At 40.6% G+C, this 21,973-nt stretch overlaps 1 protein-coding gene across 7 annotated transcripts in view; it reads left to right on the top strand.

The window, feature by feature from the left end:
- NAXD (NAD(P)HX dehydratase) overlaps positions 1–21,973 on the top strand; it is a 50,286-nt gene that overhangs the window by 12,800 nt on the left and 15,513 nt on the right. For all 7 annotated transcript variants that reach the window (XM_076361078.1, XM_076361046.1, XM_076361035.1 and 4 more), the window contains one exon: positions 8,429–8,537. In XM_076361078.1, coding sequence (XP_076217193.1) covers positions 8,429–8,537 — 109 coding nt within the window. The remainder of the gene's footprint in view (positions 1–8,428; positions 8,538–21,973) is intronic.

The following is a 21,973-nucleotide window of genomic DNA, read 5'->3' as shown; positions in this document are numbered from 1 at the left end:
CTTTTCATATGATCTTTTATATGTTGTGGAGCTGTTCGAGTTCTGCAGGCACGGCTGGCCGCTCTTGATTCAGAGCCTGATCTCTTAAACAGTCTTTGTACTTTCTCCCGGGCTGCACTTCACGCATGGAAGAACCTCCGGGTAAAACCCACCGAGCAGCTACGTCATTGTTTTCTTTTGTGTCTCTCCTTAAAACTTTGCTTTGTTATGATTTCTCCATGACCCTTCAGAGTAACTAGGTAGCCGTTGTACCACTCTCTTATTATGCTAATCATAATTATGGCCCCGTGTACTCCTCAATTCACTGTTTGAACAGCTTGGCATTTCGCCAGGGTTCAGCTGCCATTTTGTACTGCCAGGAGTCTGACATTTTATCATCTCCTCTGTGACTTGGCTGCCGCTACCTTTCCCTACTGCCTTCACATCACAGGGGATCACCTCAAGGGAAGAACGTGCTCTATTTTGCTGCTGCCCCCTGAATGCGAGGGCTCTTCTGGCTCGTTAGAGCTGCTGTCGCGGACCTTTGATGGCATGCCTAGCGAAGGTATATGAGAGCTAGAAGTTGCACTGTTGCGTTTCAGGTCCTTGTCAAATGTCTGTCACTTCAAGGATGCGAGGAATGTTATGTGAGAAAGATTGAATAGGATTGCAGAAGGAGGGTTATGAAAACGGGCATCCATCTTGCAGCATTGCCAGGGCAGTTCCATGTGGCCCCCAGCTGCAGACCATCCCGGGATTCCTTTTGGTGTAACATCCCGTGCTGGGGACACCCGTAATGCAACTTTCTCTGTGTTTTTTGTCTCATGACTTCATTCCCTGTTCCTGTGAGCGAAGGTAAGAGAGCTGGGACTGCATGTGGCAGCCTGGGATCTGGAAAGACAAAGCTTCAACACCTGGCTCTGTGCGTCCTCACCACCTGAGCTGAATAATGATAGCTGAGTGTCTAGGGGCCATGAAGAGTCAGTATTACCAATAGTAGCTTTTCCTTTTTATTCAGGGATTCTGTCAAATGCATTACGGCCCTTTCCACGACGACTTGGTATTAATGAAAGTATTAATTAAAAACTGACCAGCTAACCAGTTCAATATTTTTGCTGACTGACTTTTTGCTTTCCTGTGGAGAAGTGAAAAGTGTGTATTGCAGAAGTTGGGGTCTTTTGAATAGTGGAGTATACCGAGTCTTGGTCACAGCTGCCTTGCTCTTGTCACCACTACCCCCAGCTTGTGCTACATTTTTCTGTTTTCTCAGCTAACATGCTCCTACTGTAAACTCTACACAAATACAGACAAGATAAAACTTAGCTTTTGTATTTTATTAAGTTTTATTGCAGGCGTTTTCTGTGTGGGTTTCTGATGTGTACATACTTTCTTGCATTAATTTTGGAAACTTTCTAGAGAACAGTTTTTAGGGGCTTTTTTTATATTCCTCATGTTAATTCCTGGCTCAGGTCAGGTTGAATAGACTTCTTCGGTACTTGTGTTGGCTTAGCTTATCCTGTCTTGATAGGCAAGTGATCACAGAGTTAAATGAGCTATAGGAACCCAGCTGGTTATATTTTAAAAGAAGAGAGAATAAATCTATTGTGTTAGATTCCCCTCTTGCAAGGACTTTTTCATAATCTTACAGAGTTTTTCTTTCTCTGTAGGCCAGGAATGATCGAGATACTGCTGAGTTGCCCACTTGTAACCTAGCTGTCGGACAATTTGTAAAGTCAATAGTCAGTATACTCCTTGATCTCCGGAGTTTTATCAGAGAAGCAGAATGAGATTTCAGGTCATTAATTTCTTGTGGTCCTGAAGAAGTCACGTAATTTTTCCATTATCTCAAAAAAAGTCACCCTTGAACTAGGTATGGATTTAGAACTAATACCTTCCACCCAGCTGGTTGTATGTATGGGTCTGTATAGATGAGGAAGGATTGCCAGAATTACTGAAAGTCTTATAGTTAATTGCAGAGTTCAAGTTTTGGTTTGGATTTTGAAAAATATGATTCTTTTCAGTTTGAAATAAAAATAACTGGGCAGAAAACTCTCATGAGGCTGGCCTGTGTGTTGAGGCCAGTTACCGTTAATGAAGAAGCTTAGCTTAGATCAGGGTTGCTGGGACGTATCTTACCTGGTTTTACTGGCTTTTGTCTATGTTTTGATGATTCGAAAAAATCATGAAAGTGAATCATGGGTAGCGAGCTCCTGATAAGTTACTTGAGCACTTTTAACCAGTGCCAAGTCTCTTAAAGAAAGCCCAGGAACAATCTTAAGATTTTTGGCCCTTTCTAATTCATTATGTGGAGTGGAGATTCATTATGTGGGAGAAAGCTCATACCTTTTAGTTGTGTTAGCTAAAGATAGCTATTAAACGCTTCTGTGTAAGGTGGGACTAACCACTCTTCTGAATCAGTTGCTGGAAGAAGTGCAAGAATTCTTGTCACGAGGGGAAGTCAAGGAGAAAGCAGATTACTCCGATTACCAAAAAGATGCCTCCCATGTGACTTGGCTGCTGGATCGCTATTATACCGGCAGAGAAGATGCAAGCATAAACTTTGTGATCTTTCTCCCAAACCTCATTTAGACAGCAGCCTACCTAGGAATTACATAAGAAAGTTTTTGGGGTTTTTTTTCCTAAGTACTTAGGGAGCGATAAAGGTCAGTTTGTGTCTGCTGACTCAGGGAAGTATACTTAAACTGTTTCTAATCCTGTCGTGCAGTGCCATGGGCAAAACTTGCTTATGGACCTGCTTCCTGTGTGTCCAGCTTTCTTGGCAAAAAGCTGTGGCTTCTTTGCTGTATGCTGCAGAGTGAATAAAAGACGGGAAGTGTATTCATCCCATGCTGTAGTCCCTTTCCTCCCTGTTGTTGCAGAGGTCCTTGTCCCAGGTGATACTAACAGAGGTTTTCCCACCTCCTCAAAATGCAAGAAGTAGCCAAAGATTTTTGGCATCACTGCGGGGAGTGCCATTCCTTTGCTGCTTTTTGATATGTCAGAAAAGAGATGTATACATGTGTAGGAGCGTTTTACTCCAGTTAGGTCCTGGCCAAATTCATCCTTCTGAACACTTGCTATACTGCTGTGATTTGACACCAGGATTAGATTTCTTTGGTATTTAATCTTTATTGAGTTTGAGTAAAGGAAGGCATGTCTGGGATTTGCTTTTGCTATTTTTTTTTTTTTTAAGGCTTTTAGGGTCTCATTCTTATTTTTCCAGCTGACAATCAGCAAAACAGATATTTAGACTGAGACTTGTTCTGTCTTCTCATGTGTCCACAGCTGATTTGAAGTACTCTAGCCTTCTGGGTAGTGATTCAACTATCATCTGTGCCTTAAGAGTTGAATGTAAACTAGAGAGGGATACCAATGTGATAAAAGCTTTTCACTTTATCGGTTTTAACATTTAAAAAAAAAAAAAGTGCATTAGTTTTTCTAGGGACGTTTTAAGCCTTTTTCATTCTGAGGGAAATTACATTGTCATCTCAACTTCATTCTGTCACTTCTGAAGTCACAGGTTTTGGTTGATTGCAGTCCGTTTGGAAGAATATTTGACAGATTCTACTTATCAAGTCAGTTAACAGGAAGTATTAATAGGTCAGGACCACTTCCATGAACTCTGAAAATATGAAATCAAGACATTTGGTTATTAAACTTTTTGGGGGGATTGTCGTAACACACATTGGTAATGTGATTGAGATCAAAACATACTACTACTGCTCTGAAGATCTGGATATATTTAAATGCAGGTTGTAAAACGATTGTGTTGATACCTGTGGTATTGTTACAAGGCTGGATAAGGTTGACCTTGAGTGCTGTTGTCATGTCTGTGTGAGAAATCTCAGAAAACAGAGTCAAGCAATAGCTGTTTCTCCTTTGGGGCTCTTTCTCACAGGATGTGAGAGGCTCTGCATAAGAAAAGTGACCCCATTTGCATAATGTGCTTGGGTTCATTATTAAAAAGGTGGTTGTTGGCTCTGATGCCTGTAGTGTGTTGAGAACACTCCTGCCCAATGCCTAGTGAAACAGAAGATCGGATAGCTAAATGAGAGTCTTTGGTGTCCTAGTAGCAGCTGTGGAATACATTTTGGGTTTTGACATCATTGTTATGATATGAAAAATATGATATGGTAAATATGGCATTTTTTTCTAAATGCATACCTCAATAGGTCATTCACACTCTTGCTACCTTGAAGGTAGAATATGGAGCGAGTAAAAACTGTGGTATCTGTGTATTTAGAGCAGTCTCTTGCTATGAACCTGTGACACCAGCGCTTCTCCTGGCTGATGGGTGGCTGTTCTTGCTGCTGTGTTGTCAATGTTCAGACGAAGCCTACCACGTTCACTTCTGGTGTCTAAATTAACATGTTCGGTGACTGAAAAGCAACACTTGATCTGAATAGTATTCAATCCCTCTCATTAGGGTCTTTGTTTTTCCTTCATTTTCTTCCCCATCATTTAATCAGATTGTAGCAGGAAAATAACTATTGTCTACCCAGCATTTGCAGATTAAGAACTATATAAGGATCTTTCAACAGCCTGGTAGGTGAACATGACCATTTTGTCTTCTAAAATTTTGGGGCTATTTTAATATACTAATCTTAATTTACTAAATATATCTCTTTTTGGTCTCTAATTGCATCCAGCCAACTTCATGCCACTGTGTTGTCACTGGGATTTGCTCTACCTGATTGAGGTGCTTGGTCAGAGACCCATGAGCTGATAATGGGATCAATGAGCTTTTCTAGAATAAGTTGTTATTTCCAGTTCTGTTCGTGGGGCTGAAAAATGCTGCTTCAAGCCTTTGGGCTTCTGCAAATTTGGAGTTAATTTACAAGAATGATGATTTAAACATTGACAAATACAGCTACTCTTGGAATATAGAACTAGTTTAATTTCAAGCTCAAACATTTTTGCACTGTTTGGTTTTGCTTTTAATTCCTTTGACCTAACCTTTCCAGAATAATCTCTCTTCCTATCTTATTTACCCAGTTTCCAATAATGACCTCACCCAAGGTTTACCACAATAGTTAGTAATTAGCTTTCTGAGATAACTGCTTAAATTCTAGAGCTACGCATTATGCCCCGTCTTTTGCTCTTTTGATGTACTATATAACATGACAGGATCTAGATGTCAGCAGGTCTAACGTTTGATTCACATTAATATAATTACCTGCAGTGCTTGGACAAACAAAACCGAAACTCTTTCATCCTCAGATCAGAGACTTTTCCCCATCTTTGAAGATAAGACTCTAGGTTGGCTTTTGAAACTGCCCACTTAAAGTGGCTTTGTCTGAGTTTACGTAACAGACTTTTTTGCAACGGTACATTTTAATCGATTTGGAGTTGCCTCAGTCACACCAAGTGTGCACAGATAATGAGCAGAATTTGAAAAATACACTCTCCAGCGAGGAGCCATATAGTTGATCAGGTGACAGCAGTCTTGCTTGTGTCCCATGTCCTTCTCTAGCAGGAGGCCCCACTGATTGGCGTTTTGTGACGTCCAAGCCACATCTCTGATTACTAAGGTGGTTCCAGCTCTGCCTAAAACACATGTGAAAAGCTGCGGTCCCGCTGCCTCCTGTCTGCGCTGTCATTCATGCTTATCTACTATTTCTGTAGCTCCTGGTTACACCTATGCTGACTTCAGTTCACATTTTCTTGTTTCAGTGTAAAATTTGACAAGGCTGCACCTTATCACCGTTGTTCCTTTCCCTCCTCTAGAAAGCAACGACACTAACTGTCATTCATCCTGAATGAGGAAAGCTGCTGTGTTTAGAGCTTTCTGTGATAATTTAAAGCTATTGCCTTTGAATAAAATGCAGTGTACAGCAAAATTTTCTTTTTTGGGGGGGCTGGAGAGGGGAGTTGCGTTTCAGGTCCTAACTGTCGAGTGTCCTCCCCCTCTGGACAGTGACCAGCCTAGAATAGACTTTCAAGCAGATGGCACCTGTCAAATATCTGTTACAAGTTGCTCTGGAAGATGTTTAGAAACTGTGGGTGATCTTAGGGCAGTAGCCACCATCTTTTTTTCAGGCTCTTTTGTTGTTTTTGGAAAGGTTATTACATCAAGCTTCCACCAAGATGAAGATATACAGAACTGTGTTTTATGTCAATTTTTGTTGTGTGATAGTGAAATACAGAAGAGTCCTGAAGAGCAAAAAGCTTGACTTAAAGTTAGCTGATTTTGCAATGTAATAGTCATTATCACCATTTTAAATCTCTTGGCCCTTCGTATGCCTTGGGTTGCTTCTTGATGTGAAGTTGCAAAGAAGTTATGTGAACGTAATGTTTGTAAAATGCTTTGAAGATGAAAAGCTCTACAGTAGGTTTTTATTATTACCAGAGGCAAAGTGAGCAGCAGTGGCTTAATGTTGGACCGTTCATTTCCCAAGAGATGGCTTTGTTTTGAAGAGTGCACATTATCAATTGGGTTGGAGACAAAATTACCTTATTTCAATCCTGAATATAAATAAATCGGCAAACCTTGAGATTATTTGCATGAGATATTTATAAAAGAGCAGAGCAGTTATGGTACTATGGCTCTGTTCTTAGCTTGCATTTAATAGAACATTTATTCAATGTATTTGGCTTCTACTATCCAAAGGTATTTTGAATCCAATCCATTCAAACATCTTTACATATATATCGAGAGAGAGCAGTATTCTTATATCTATATGTCATATAGATATATATGAGATATTTATTTGAGAAATATATATATTTGAGATATGTATTGCTTCTAGAGATAAAATCAGATTCAGCATGTAAATAAAAAAGTGGTCTGCATTCAGAAACGGTGACATTTTATTAGAGTTTGGTTCATAGACAGTTTTTCACGTGTTCAACCTACCACATATAAAAGAACTGGCTTTTTTTTAATAGTGCTTTAACTATTTCTTGAATCATTTTTATTTCCAGCCTGTATCTACATCATAAACTGATAGGTGGTTGAACAGGGACAAAAAAAAAAAAAGTGAGCTGTTTGGCAATTCTCAAGCTACTACTGTTTCCTTGTGAGTTAGAGGAGAAGGGAGGGAGCTGCATCGTTCAAATGGGAATTCAACTTCAGCTTGCTGAGTGGGGGACTGCTTCAGGGACACCGATGTCCTCACGTGGTTCGTTGTCTCCCTTGCCCTTGCAGCGGGTCATCGCTTCCACCCAGCAGCCTTGTTTTGACAGAGCTGTTTTGTGGTGTCAGCACAGGGCACCTTTGGGGAGCTGGCGCTGCTGCAGCCGGGGATTTCTGAAGCAGCTATTGTCGGTGGAGGGGCCGCTGGGCCACGGCCAGGCACGAGGCACTGCATCCCTGAGGCCTTGAGCGGGCTGCCTCGCTCGGTGCAGCTGCAAAAGCTTTGGGCTCCTGCCTGACACTTGCAGAAATCGTTGTGGAATTTGCTGATTCTGCCAGACGCGAACTAAACACTTGTTCCCAAGTGGTGTGTCCCATCAGTACAGCTGTTGGTTATGAAAAACATGCAAGGGCTTTCATCCGTAATAATAAAGCTTTGTTGAAGTATTGCAAGCTCAAAATATTCTGAGTAATACTATCAAACAGTACCTCCTTGCTTAGCCTATAGGGAGCTTTATGTCCCTATGCTTCAGTAAAAACGTTCATTTATTGTTATCAGTTATGTCAGAGGTGGGGAGGGAGGGGGGCTAAATTTTCCCTCCGTACTGTCAGTAAGGATTAACTGACATTGTCGGTTAGTGCTTTCAAAATATTCTGACCTATTTACACAACAAAACTGATCAGAACAAAATAAACAGTTCTGTATTGCTGTATTGTGGCAGCTATATTTGGCAGTGGATTTTCTCATCATTTTTCCAATGTAGACAAAACTTGAATGCTACAGGAATCTTAAGCATTATAAGCAGATAATACCCTTACTGAAGAGCTTGATTCTCCTGTTGCCTTTTGGGGAAAGGGGACAGTTTGGCCGTAATTCAGTTGGAACAAATGCTTGTGAAGCAACTGACAAAAGTGTATGAGTAGATTTATCATTTTGCCATGCAGGGTAATAAATAATTGCATCATTTCCAGCAAGCTGCAGTATATACCTGCGAGATGGTGGATCTCTCTCCAAGGTGTAATCTCTACAAAGAAGCATTAAATAGGGAATTGTGACAGACTGTAAGAATTGTTGGTTTCCTGCTTGGGTTTTGTTTTTTTATTTTGTAACAACCATAGTAGATGCTTGCAATTACCTCCTCATTTTTATGTGGTATCCCCAAAGGAATGAATCGAGAGAAATGTTTCATTTTAGCTATTTGGACAACCATTCCATATTTCCTGGGTCACAGACTTTTTGGTAGTTTGGAGGATAAAATTGCCTGACACTCAAGATAGGAAATATCTCTTTCTATCTTGCATCTTCAACTCAGATTCTGAGGATACTAAAATTAAGCCTTTTTAAACTTGTCTTTTTTTCCCAATTCCATTTAGTGATAGTCCTAATGCTGTCCATGAGGTGGAAAAGTGGTTACCACGACTGCACTCAGTTGTCATAGGACCTGGCTTAGGTAGAGATGAAGTTCTACTTGAGAACGCTAAGGTAATGTGTATACTGATACTGTATTCTGTGTCTTTATGTTGTATTTTATTAACCAATTTCCTATCTTTTATGTGATTACACAAATGTTTTTGATAGGGTTACTAAACAACAAATTTAATAAAATATTGCTGACTAAAATTACAGTTGTTAGTCATGGCCTTCATTATTAAACTGTAAGCATCACTCTGAATTTTAGGCACCCATATGGTTGTTTTGATTTGCTTTTGTTTTGATTGTGAAAGTTGCTAATTCAGAAATAGATGTTGGCATCTCTAGATAAAGGGCTCTGTGTTTTCTTAGGTGCAAAGCACCTGTACTGTAAGAACATAAATAGGAAGTTGAGTTCCTAATTTTCAGAACCATATTTGACAACTCATATCAGGAGAGGTACCAAAGAACAGGGACTGTGTCCCCTTGCAATAAGAAATGATACTCTTAATTATAAAATGTTGCAGATTTCTACTCTGGATAAAGAGGTAATCCTATTTTCTGTCAAGCCTTAGTGGAGAGCTGAAAACAGGAGCTCAGATAGTTCTGTACTCTAAATAATATGTACTTACACCATCTTCCAGATGATGTCTTATATTACTGTCAACACATCTATGTATGTTTAAAATATATCTTTCAGTCTAATGTCAGTCTAATTTTGTACAATTTTAATTTTTTTTTTCCTGAGAAGTATTACTGAATTAATAGTCGTATTAACAAGTGGAATTAATAAAATTTACAGAAATGTTGACAGTTACACAGTGAAATTGCAAAACGGGAGGCAAGAGACTGGAGACCACACTATCCAAGTAGTTTAGAATACCTTGAGAGCTATGGAGCATGGTTTTGCTAGGCTTTTGTTAGAGATTGGAGCTCTTTACTTCTTTAATTCTCCTTCTGCTTCCAAAAAATGTTTGTTTTATCATACAGAGGTGCAAAACTAATAAAGGGCATGGATTCAGAAAGAAAGAAAAAAGAAATTTATTACAGCTGATCAAGAAATCAAATTCTATTCTGAATGAATATTCTTTTTTGAAAACATTTTTTCAGAATTCTTTTTACAGAAAAAATTTTGGGCAATGATTTTTCTTTTTTTCTTTGTTTTTAAAAAATAAGTTTTTTTTCTAAAGGAGAACAACTTTAAACAAAAGAAAATAAGAATTCATTTAGCATATCTAACATAAGCTTCTTTTATATCAGAATTACATCTGGGTTTTATAAATATCTGTCAATGTGCTTATCTGTATTAGAGAAGTATCTGGAAGATTCCTTGATTGTATTTTTGTTTTTTTTTCATCATTGCTAAAAATAATTTTGCTTTCTTAGTGAATTACAAGCATACTTTTACTTCAGCCTGGCTGTCCTGTGTGAACTAGCTTAAAGTTAAAGAAACAAACCCAGCCAATGAAGACAAGGCGTTTGGAAGTTCCTTCATGCTGAAATCTCAGGCCACGTTCATATGAGCTGTGGATCTGACCTTATTAATTTCAAGTCACATTAAAGCTCAAGTTCTTTGTCTTCACTGTAATTATGTAAGTGTTCATTAGTTACCCAGTGTTGTTTTTTAACATGTAATTGGGGACAAGTGAACCCTAGTTGCCTGCCTGAGGAAGAGTGGTGCTTCTCTGTGTTGAGGAAAGGCTGAGTCTCCCTCTTGCTTCAGCATCGAATTTTAAGCTTTGTATCACTCTTCACCTTCAAGAAAAAAAGCAAGTGATGATAGCGTTGCTATTTTAAACTTTTATAGGAGGCTGGCTTGGTATATAATTTTCTGTTTTCCCTTTAAGCTAACCTCAGCATGCTGTCGTATGAATACAGGCCTGAGATGTAGATTAGTGTCTGCTTTCTGGTCACGGTTTCGTATCAGAGTGGCAGTGACGATGGGAGAACTTCCCCTCTTCCTCCTCTGCCCCATTAAAGTGCTGAGGCATAGTGGTCTGTCATCTCTCTGATGCTGTTCTTATGCCAGTTCTTGTCAGTATTGTGCCAGCACATTGCCAATAAATGTGCTTGTCCAAACAGTCCTGTGTTTGGGCTGCTTCTCTCTTCTGAGCATTGAGAAATTAAGATACTGATGCAGTAACCTGCAATTTCTGGTATACGGCCTATGGACAGTGTTTTATTGTGGAATAGCCCGAGTACTTGTTGACCGGATGGTGCATCTTCTCTCTCCATGCCAGAGAACACTTTGCTTCCTCAGCATCTTTACTATATTGCCTGCCTCCCTCATGCTTAATGCCTGCAGCGTGTACACTGTGGCATTTCAGCTCCTTTCAACAGTCTGATGGAAAAGAAACACCTTGTGATCAGTTTCCTTTGATTTTTTTTCTTTTTTTAATTTTATTTTTATTGAGAGCGTAGTGGTACTCTTTGAATACATACTTATTGGCTTCCTGTAATTGCCTGGTTTTTGGTTGTAATTCCATTTGCAAGTCCTGTTACAAGAAGCCACTCTAAAAGTTATATCCCTCTCTCCTATGCCACTTGTGTGGGTCTGTGCCAAAACCCTGACATGCTGTTCCTCCGTTGCCTGGGTGAGGGCTGATGCTCTGTCAGAGCTTTCTAGTCACAGGTTTGCAGGAGCTGCAGCTTCAGAAAAATCTCTTAAAGAAAGCATTTGTTGTGTCCTAATAGCTGTGCAGCTGGATCCCATGCAGATGTGGCAATCGTAGTCTTGGACTGGTTAGACCCTCCAACTCTGGAGGAAATAAGCAGTCCAGGCTATTTCTCCTCAAGGGGAAGGAACAAAAACCCGTTTCTGCTTCACTTCTCAGCTCTGGAGTATGCAGGTTGAAGTGTCTCTACTCCCCATTCTACTTCAGTCTTCCAAAATGCTGTTGCCACATTGGGTGTGGAGCTTGGAGACCACAGCCAGCTTCTTTATAGGCAACACCAGGCCATCCATTCTTCCCTTTCAGTGTCCGTGATTGATTCTGGCCAGAGATGACAGTACCGTTACCTCCCCAAGTTCACCACAGTTGGTATGCAGCTGGTGGTGGTTTAGACTCGGTTGAGAAAGAGTTCAGCTGCCACACAGAAGCAAGGCCAAGGTCCCTGTAACTGTTCTCTGTCAGTGCTTAGAGGCAGCATATTTCCAAAGCTATTGGCTGTTCTCCTTTTTTATACAGCAGAATATTATGTCTCTATCATATCTCCCCACCACAGCGTTCTTCATTCAGCTGTTTCAGGGATGTTTGTATTTCTGGTCTTACTCCGATCTGATTTTTCTTGTAGCCTGAGGCTTGGAAGTAGGAATTCCCACCTGTACCATCAAGAGCTGTTCCTTAGGTTTGTGAGAGAACCAAGTTCCTCTCCTGCAGGATGATGAGTGCAGCTCCTGAGAGGACTTTGGAAAGAAAATTCTATTCCTTGCATAGCCCTCTGGGAGAAGAGACGATGCTGTCTAATGCTGCAGGATGTTCTGCATTCTGCTGCTGCCCAGCAGTTAGGCAGTTACAGGCTTAGCTATGTCCTTTATCAGTTTCCAGCCTCTTGTCATCTCCTTTCTCCTATTCCTTCTGGCACGAATATGATGTTCCTGTCAAATTTTCTGCTTCTGAGTTTGGTGAATCTTTAATGAGTACGTTACTGGCTTTGTGGTCAAATGGACTGATACAGAATTGTTGGTGGAATAGTAGTTACTGTCAGGATCGGGTAGAGAAAAGCATTCATCCTTATGAATAGCCCTATCCTTAACTGAAGTAGGACTTTGACATTGGAATCGTCTTTGCTTGTCACTGGGTTCCTTGCCTCTCTCCCTGAAGTGGTAGCACCGAATCCTGGACTCTGCCACTCCAGTCTTGCTGTGTTCTGTTTTGCAGCAGGAAAGTTAGATTGCTGTTTTCAGCAGAGCATGCTTGCTTCCCTCCTGTAAGAGAGGTAATGATTAATAGCAAGAATGGCTCTGTGTAATGCAGAGTACATGGTAAAATCGACTGGGTTCTCAGACTGCATACTTGTTCCTCTTGCTCAATTCTCAGTCTTTGTTTTAGCTCCAAGAAAATGTCCTGTATACCAGCCTGGGTTCTTCTTTTGGCTGAGGCCCTGCCTAGGTGCCGTTTCTGTCCATTGCTGTTGCTTTTTCTCTCCCCCCAACCCCCTCACCCTGCAAACACTACCCTCGGCCAGTCGTTTGCCCTTAAAGATCTCTGCTATCTGTTGAGATATAAATTTCAGAAATCACATTTTCCACCCCTAGTGACATCATCTTAAGGTTGCATGGAAATGTCTTGGCTGTAGTTAACATCTAGCAAAGCGTGGAAGAGGTTTGGGCCATTGTTGTGGATCACCTCCATCGAGTGTGCTCAGAGACAGCCCATTTGAAGTGTTCTCTTTCAGATGGATTCTGAGTTCCACCTCAACTGAGGTATCAACCTTGCTGTGTTTCTTTTTGGTTAGTTGGATTAATTTCCCCCCTTCAAGCCTCATGCCTTCAGGATTTAGGCAACACTTCACAGCCTTAATAAATTGTGAGAACGGGACCAGGTGCTTCAGTACACTATCTGTACTAGTTTTCGCAAGCTCAAAAGGGTTACAGAATACAGAGCCATCTTTTGTTGTCATAGTGGTCCATTAAAGCTAAATCTGCCGCTGTGAGCCTTGAGAAGCATTTTTCTCTTGATATCTGAGCAGCCCCCCGGGTTCTGTTTGTACCAAGTATAAGACACCTGAGAAGCATCCCAGGCTAATGCTGCAGTTGATAGATGAAGTAGTATTGTCTGTGGTACCTACAACCATATATGAACATGAACAACAGGATGTGTTAACTCTTTGGAATCACTGCTCATGTCAACTCAAGTTAGCAGAAGAATTATTTACCAGAAACTTGATTCTTCAATGTGTCTCGTGCATTTGTTTCCTGCCCTGCTTATGCCCTCTGGAAGGTCCTCTGGAGGTTCTTGCTGTGGGCATTCAGCAGTTCATAGGGAACTGAAGTAGCAGCGAGAACATGCCACTTTCTGTTCTCAGCCTTCAGTTAGGAGGAGGTGAGATGGATGGGATCTTGTGCCTGTGATACTGCAGAGGCAAAAACCAGAGGGCATGTATGCACATCACACAACTTCTTTACTGAAAGAGTGGTTAAGCATTGGAACAAGCTGCCCAGGGAAGTGGCTGAGTCACCATCCCTGGAAGAATTTAAAGGACGTGTAGATGAGGCGCTTAGGGACATGATTTAGTGGGCATGGTGGTGTTGCGTTGACAGTTGGACTCGATGATCTTAGAGGTCTTTTCCAACCTTAATGATTCTATGATCCACTGTGAGAATGTATGTGTAAACTGTATTTCTCTCAGCCCTCACCCAGCCTCAAAGATGGATGCATATACCACAAGTAGTATCCCGTGAAAAACTACTCTTTTACTAGCCAAGTCTCATTGCTTTCAAACAGCCCGATGAGAGTCAGAATTTGTGGACGTCTTCCCCTAAGATGAGGCAGTTTCTGGGATAAGATGCAGTTCTTTTTCTGTGATGGTGGTACTGGTGCGGATAAAGCTTAGGAACACCAGCTCTAGGCAGAGAGATCCTCTTGGTTACGCTAAGAACTATTGCTGCTTGTGCTAAGAACTGTTAGTATTCCGTGGCTTCCTTGCAAATGTCTTGATTAGAAAAACAGTGTTTGAAAATATGCTAACAGGACCTTAAGTACAGGTTTATGCAGCTTGCAAGCAGAATTTATTTTCTATTATATGTAATGGATCTTGATGAAAGTCATTCACAGTGCAGTGGGATGTTTATTTGCTTTCTGTGTGCAGGCTTATATTGTTGTTTAACTTGATTTTGATACTTAAAAGCATTTGTAAGCAAAACGCTGGAATTGGATACCTTTTCAGTTCTTTCTGAGCATCATTCAGCTAGAAACCCTAAAAAGAAATTGGCAGTGATAAATTCCAGAGTTCATTTTAAGTTTATGTTTATTTTTTTATTTTTAGACAAAATGCCAACAGCTGACCATGAATATCTTAAGCCAAATCTAACATTAACATAATCAACCATAAATTGGAAATCTTGCAGTTTGCTTTGTGAGTGCAAATGTTCAGTGCATGAGACAGCATGAGAAAGTGCATTAGTGCCTTTATTTATTCTGATTTAGGTTTTTTTTACTTTGGATTGGAGTAAACAGGATTATTGCTTAAACTGGATTTGGCTGTGTTTAGGGATGGAAGTGTATAAATGTAGCTTCTCAAGTGGTATCTGGTTGATCATGAATTTGGGGGGGATAGCTAAAAAGGAGTGCTCTTTTTTTGCGTAGCTAGGACAGTATTTCAGAGGCTTTTGCTTTGTGTTCTTGTGTTCCTTCTGTTCAGGCATTACTTTCAATTATGTCACTTTAAGAATTTAGCATATGACTGAGGCAGATATTAAGAAACTGTTAGCTGCAGTTTTCTTCCAAGTTTGACAGCAAGTGATCTACTTTGAATTCAAAGAGGGAATCTACAAGTGAATAATTCTTCCCCCCCCCCCCCCCCCTCTCTCAATGTAGAATAGAACAGTTTTGATTAGCTGCCATCTACAGCATCTTCAGCTTTGTTAGTTGTAACAACAGTTTTTAACATTTCCCAAAGCACTTAATGAGCTTGATGATGTAGTGGGGTACTCTTCAGAGTCCTTATCACCCTCTGCCTGGCTTAAATGAAGTATTTTGCTGTGCACCTGAAAATCTGTTTCAGAAAACAGGGCCTAGCATGTGGTACTACAGTTAAAAGACAAAAGACCCAGTTAAATTGAATGGAGCATAAACCATGAGATAAAGAAGCTGTTTGTTTCAATGAAAAGATACTTGTCTCTGTAACGTGACTCTTCATTCAAGTAGTACCAATGGTGGGCAGTAGTTAATAATTTCTTATGTGAGGTTTGAGAGCTTAGTGGAGTGATTAATGAGCTAGTGATAGTTATGCATACAGGAATATATAAACTAAAACTGAGGCAATTAGGCTAGTGAAAGGTGATTTATATAAATCTTGTCCACAAAGTGAGATTTTGATTGACGTTGCTGAGGTTTGAAGGGAGGATGAGTTCTTGGATCGGTTTGCGGGAACTAATAAAAGCAAGTTTCAGACTTAACTGCATGTTTCCACCAGCAGGTAAATAAAAAAGCAAAACCAGTTACTGAAAATATGGCTCTAATGTGAAGAATCTCAAACAGTGGAACTCCATTTTTAACGTTTTTCAAAACCTCCTGTATCAAATATATTCTATTTAGGGAAGCTTCCCCCCTCCCACCAACCCTGAGTGTAGCCTTGAGCACAGCCTGAGCTTGGGATATTTGCCTACCTCTAGCTGTGCAAGATTACAAACTTCTGCTTGCCAAGCCTATTTTCCAAGCATCTCCGCCACAGAGCTGCATCCTGACCTCTATACAGCTGAGTCCCTGCTAACTCTGCATTTATATCCAGGCTTGAAGCAAGGAATGCAGAAATGCTTCCTAGGGTTTTCAGTGCCTATTTGTAGGAGTTGGTTTGTAGTGTGTTGGGGTTGAACTTGTTTGTTCTTCCCGGGCACCTTGGGGAGGGGGGCATGCAGAAATGCTTCCAGCTGCAGCATTTACAGGGAAATCTCTGGCTGTTTCTTCCCTTTTATCTCTCTGTTCCAGACAAAACCATGGATTCAGGATTGTTGGATGAGAGCAGCATCCATGCGGAAAATACAAGCAATTATAGCAAATATACAAGCAATATTTCAACAGCAGTTTCTGATCCTAGCTTTCAGTAGAGGGTTCTTTGTAAAAGGGGCTGCCACTCCTTTTTGATTATTTAAGGTTGTATGAGACCTAACTAGTGCCAGGTTATGCACATTTGCATGTCTCTACCAAGCCAGAAGCTAGTCACTCTTGCCACCTTGAGTGTGGCGACTCCAGCTTAGTCAGCCGGGAGCCCCAGTCAGTACAGTGTTGTCAAATCAGTAGCACGGACTGGAGCAGTGGAGGTAGACTGCGCTATCAGTCACCCTAATGTAACCAGCATTCCAGAAGGTAGTATTTGAGCTTTTAGAGAATGGGCCTTTCAACCTCTCCTGGGCTACGGGCAGGCCTTTGATTACCCTGCCGGAGGAGTACAGTATAGGGTAGCATTGACTTGCTCTGCAGGCCTCAGCGGGCTGGAGTTTTAGATGTGTGAATGCAGGCACGGTGTTTCACTGGCAAGGCACATACTGCCCAGATGCCAAGGAGGTCTGGCAGTTACCTGTTTGGACAAGCGAGGATATTACTCTCTTTTAGAAATCCGGTTATTAACAAGCTGTATGGGTGCAAACTCTTGTTTAAAGGACCTCACCTGCTTAACAGCTCTCCTAAGTTATTTTAACTTTACTTTGGAACATCTAGCAGAAGATTTAATTACGTACTTGGCACTTGCAGGTTGCAGTAGAATGCACTTTTGGTGGGCTGAAGGCAAGGTTATGCTGCTTCCTAAAATGTTTGGATGTCGTCGTGGTCAATGCTGTCCATTATTATGGCATGCTGAAGCTTGAACTTCTTTTTGAGCACACGGGTAAGGAACTCTGCCAAGAGTAGGCCAAGACATGACTCTTGAAGGGACCTAGAAAATGCAGTGTTCGTTGCAGGTGTCAGTAAAGGAAACTTTGCCTGCAGTATCTTTCCTTTGCAAGGTAGAAAGATGACAATGTGATGCATCCTTAGTGAAAATTAATTACTGTTGTGGGATAGATGTTGCTTTATATATGCTGCTATTGTGGTTTTCTGTTTATTTCATTAAAATTCAATCATTTATTAAAACCACTGGCTCTAATTTCCTGATTCTTCCCTTTGCAAACACCAAATGCCAAAGTTATTGTGTAGCTAAACCAGTTCATCAGGAAAAACACAAGTAGTGATACAACTAATAATATATTAAAAGTCATGGCAGGCATTCTGCTGCCAATCCACATCTAATTAAAAAAGCTGAAAAGTACATCTAAGTCAGGTGTGGGCAAAACTGTACATAATTGTCTTTTCCGAGGAGCCGTGGAGAACCAGCTTGTATGCTGTTGTATGCAGGCAGAGTAAATAGGACATGTGCGTTATTGCTGACTCGTGGACTTGGGTGGAGAAGTCCAGACTGCAGTGTTTTGCAAGAGGCTGTGGGTGCTCACTATGAGTGCACCACTTGCTATCTGCTCGTGGTGCCTCAGGGTGGCTGCTCTGTGAAGACTTCCATGGCTGATTAGATATCCTTTGATTGTACCTAAAAGCTCCATAGCAATTTATTCCTCCCTCACATGTTCCCCCCCATGCTCCTCCTAGCTGTTTTTTGCAGCCAGTGTCTTGCACTGGCTCATCTCAGCCCATTCCCTTTTTCCATAATAATTGTGGAAGTGTGCAAGAGTCCTGGATGTCCATGTTAGTGCAGTGCAGATGGATCTTGTGTTTTGTAGCACAGCCACAGGCTATCAAATGGATAAATCGTATCGTGCTTTTCTGCATTACTGTGCCCTCTTTCAGCAGTAGCCTGTCCATTCGTTCCTTCAAGCTTCTTCCTCCTGTGGTCTTTTCCAGCCTGAATGATTCTGATTTCATGTGTGTGTTGTTCTGGTTTCAGTGTGTTGGGGGGGTTGTGGGGTTGTTTTTGTTTGTTTGTTTTTGGTTTTGTTTCTTTTTTTAAAAAAAAAAGATTGGAATTTGGTTTTAGGAATCTATTTTAAAATTCCCATGTGAAAGTTGGGACAGAGAACACAGATTTCTACTAAAATGAATGCATTGCATTTCAAGGAATAGCTTCCATGAGAATAAAAGAATTAATTAAAACACATAAATTCTTCGCCCTTACTTTGTAAATTTTCCCAGTTACAGTAAAGGGTTACCTTTACCCAGATAGAGCCCTGGTTTCTACTGTGACACAACTTCTTTTTCAGTTCTTATTGAGTAGGTTGCTTGCATACGAGTCCTGGATACCCAGTCACAGAATAAAGATTTTTTTCAGGAAACTCTGTATTTCAAGAGTAGAGTGGGAGTAGATTCAGGTTAATTTCACCCCCTCTGGCTCTCCTCCCTTCAACCACCTCCACCAAAAATTGCAATCACTGAAATACTGTTTTGGGCATTCCTAAATGTGGAGTACTTGGTACCACTAACAAATGATAACTGTGTGGGAGGTTGTCCCATACAGCACCTTCATGGGATGTGTGAATCCCAGGTCATTTCCTCTTTGGCTTAATTAGGGTAGAAACTTAAACTTTGGTCTTCAATTATTAGGAGAAGAAGCTTTGATATCAGTCTTCAATATCTTAGCTAACCAGTGTGACTGTAGGTCATGAGGTTGGATGACAGCAGCATGTCACTCTCTCCTCCTCCTCATTGTCCTCTCTACTTGTGGCTAGTGCCAAGGTTGCCCTGTGAGTCCAGTCCTTCATTTCTGGATGTCCTCGAGTGCTTAGGAATCGAGTGAAGGAAGTGCACCTGCCTTGTTCTGCACCAAGCTGAACCACCGCTGTTACAGTATAATATATTCTGTGCACAGAAAGGTGGTCCACTGGGATATCTTGGAGCTAGAATCTCCAAAATCTTAATATTCAAAGTGTTGTTTGAAGGGAAGGGGTGATGTCTTGGTTTTGTCATTGATACTTGTATGTGTTGCTGTTTACTTGTGTGATTGGTGTTTGGATTTCAGGTCTTGTCTTAGTAACGTTTCTTAATTTCTTTAATTAGCAATATTCTCTTCTAAATCCTTTCCCATATAAATAATTGTTACATGGGATAAAACTGAACAGATGGTTCCTGCTCATACATAGAGTCCTATCAGAAATGGTTAAATAGGTTTTGGTGCGAAAGTAAAGTTACTCTGAGCTGTGTTAATTGTGCAATTAACAGTGAAGGTTCTTCTGTAAGCTACAAGTATTAAACCAGGAAAGTCCATGCTAAATATAAAGATACAGATTCAGCTGAAAAATGACTTTTGCTTCCAGGAACAAAATACTCTGCATAGAGGATGTTGCCATTATTGCTGTAAACACCTCTTAGGCAAATATATATATTTTTTTTTTAATACAGTATCTGCAGTAATGGAGTGTTTAAAAGTGGGCTTCATCTCCCCTAATTCTTGGTGTCTAAAAATAAAGCAGTAAAGCGTCTTTGCTCCCTCTGCGATAGCTGAGGAGAGGCAGGTATATCTGTTGGTGATTCATCCCACCCTAAATGCGGATGTCTAAGATGAATTGCTCTCCAGTGGTGAGCCTTTAAATGGCAGCAGATGAGATGGGTCCTGTCCACAAGCAATAGGAAACAGAGGTTCTCCAACGAATGTTGTGTCCTTCAAACGGGTGGTTGCCTTATGGGGGTTCTCTTCTCTCTGTTTCTGCTTTATTACAGTTGCCAGATTACCCCCTCCCTCCCCAGAACTTCCTCTCTGAGGTTCCTTGTCTGTCTCCAGGCAGTTTCTGTCTGGGTTTAAGGAAGGAAGAGGAAAGGAAAATAATTAGGGTACTCTTTCGTTTGGGTTTGGTTTATTGGGGTTTTTTTAATCAAAAATGAGCTTTCTAAATAAGACAAAGGACTTTGTATCCCCTGATTATTTGTTTTGTAAGGAGAGAAAGAAAAAACAATGATCACTCAGTATGTTAGAATAGAAACTGATACCTCAGAGACTCGGCACGCAATAAAAGTTGCTTGGTCAGTAGGTTTTACTTAGCAAGATGAAATTTCTCTTCAGAGCAGAGGTCAAATGTCTCAGGATTGTGGAAGACATGCTGGAGAGGTAGGAACTCAAAATGTTATTAGGAAGAAATGTCTTATTTCTCTGGAGTGTATCAGTGACCTAGCCTTCCAGAAGCTGTTTACCTGTACATGTACTTTCATGCTTTGTAACTTCCACATTCTTTTTTTTTTTTCTTAAACTTACATTCTTTTGGTGGACAATGGATCTTCAGGATTCTTGACTTAGCCTGTTGTTAGATACATATATAGACAAAAGTAGAACTTCTAACCAGTAGTCAGGATGACAGTTAGGAGGAAACATGAAAAGGGGCCAAACAATAACAGCAGCAGCCAAACCTTAACTGTTTCGGGAAGAGAACTTTAGGAAAATTAGTTCTGTGGATTGCTCATAATGAATTTAGAATCATAGAATAGTTTGGGTTGGAAGGGACCTCTAAAGGTCATCGAGTCCAACCCGCTGCCGTGGGCAGGGACATCTTCAACTAGATCAGGTTGCTCAGAGCCCCGTCCAACCTGACCTTAATTTAAGAGAATAGTTTGGAAGGATAAGGACTTCTGAGATCTAGTGTCTTCCTTCAGACTTCCTTATGGAATCTGTTGGGGAAACCTTTTTTGGTTTTAAAAAATGAAGTGTCATGAAAGATTGGCTTACTAAAGTTGACTTACTAGAATAAACTGGTGATTCATATTAGTGGGAAGTGGAGCAGTAATCATTTTAAGTGTACTGAAGGAGTTTGGTGAAGCTGCTAATGTACAAAAATATTCTAATTAAAACAAGTTAGAAAATGAGGTTGCAGTGAATGGTATTTGTGTCTTCAAAAATTGGGGGAGGATGATCTGAATGCTCTCTTGCATAATATCTTGCTAACCTCTGGGGCTCAGTGCCATATGATATCTAATCAGAAGAGCATAGTATGGTTCAAAAATAATTGGACTGTTGGATGTATAACATTCATTTATACAGGAAAAAAAAATGTAAACCTGGTTGCTAGATCCACAGCCTTATTTTATTATAACCAAGTGAGTCAAATTAAACATAATTGTTAATGAACTTAACACAGCAGGGGCAAAGCAGTACAGCTTCTGTGAAGGAAAACTGAGCTGCGCACATCTGTGCAGATTAACGTTAATGAATAAAGAAATGACTGTCTCATAAATTTCTTAAAAGCTTTGAAAGTAAGGCGCTCTGGTTTTCAGTATGCCACAACTAATTCTAGGTATGTTTTAAGATTCCATCCTTGCACAGCTGTTAAAGATACTTATTCATAAATTTGAATAATTTAGTAGTAGCTGAATGGTGTGAGTTGTGTAAAACTTGCGATTGGTTCAAAGTTATTTAAGTAACTGAATATAAGAGAAGGCTTGTGGTGTTCCCTTGGAATCCCAACAAGGGTGGGCACCTGGCAGCCTGTGACACACAGCCCAAGCCGAGACCTGTGCAAGCATGTGTATGTCATGGAAAGGTTTTTATTCTGCAGTGGCTTCTAATGTAGCTGCAGCTGTGTGTCGAGACAAGTCCTCAGGCTTGGAGCAGTGGGTAGTGTTTCAGTCTCACACTTAAATCATGCAAACAATGCCCAAACAAAACAAAAGTAGTGTTGGGTTGAAGCACGCTGCTAAATTCTGGTCATCCATCTAAAAATAGAAGGGAAAGATTTCTACTGGTATTGGAAAAAATCAGAATCAGATAGGAATGAGTTAGCGAGGATGTGTGTATGCCATAATTCATAATTTACAGGAAGCAAGGTGGGTGGTGTTTATTTTTGACCACAATACAAGAATAGAGGTATGTTCAGTACCCTGAAA

The sequence above is a fragment of the Aptenodytes patagonicus genome, chromosome 1 (assembly GCF_965638725.1).
Source record: "Aptenodytes patagonicus chromosome 1, bAptPat1.pri.cur, whole genome shotgun sequence".
In the NCBI taxonomy this organism is placed as follows: Eukaryota; Metazoa; Chordata; class Aves; order Sphenisciformes; family Spheniscidae; genus Aptenodytes; species Aptenodytes patagonicus.
The sequence above is the reverse complement of the archived record's forward strand: the minus strand, read 5'-3'. Positions and strand labels throughout refer to the sequence as shown.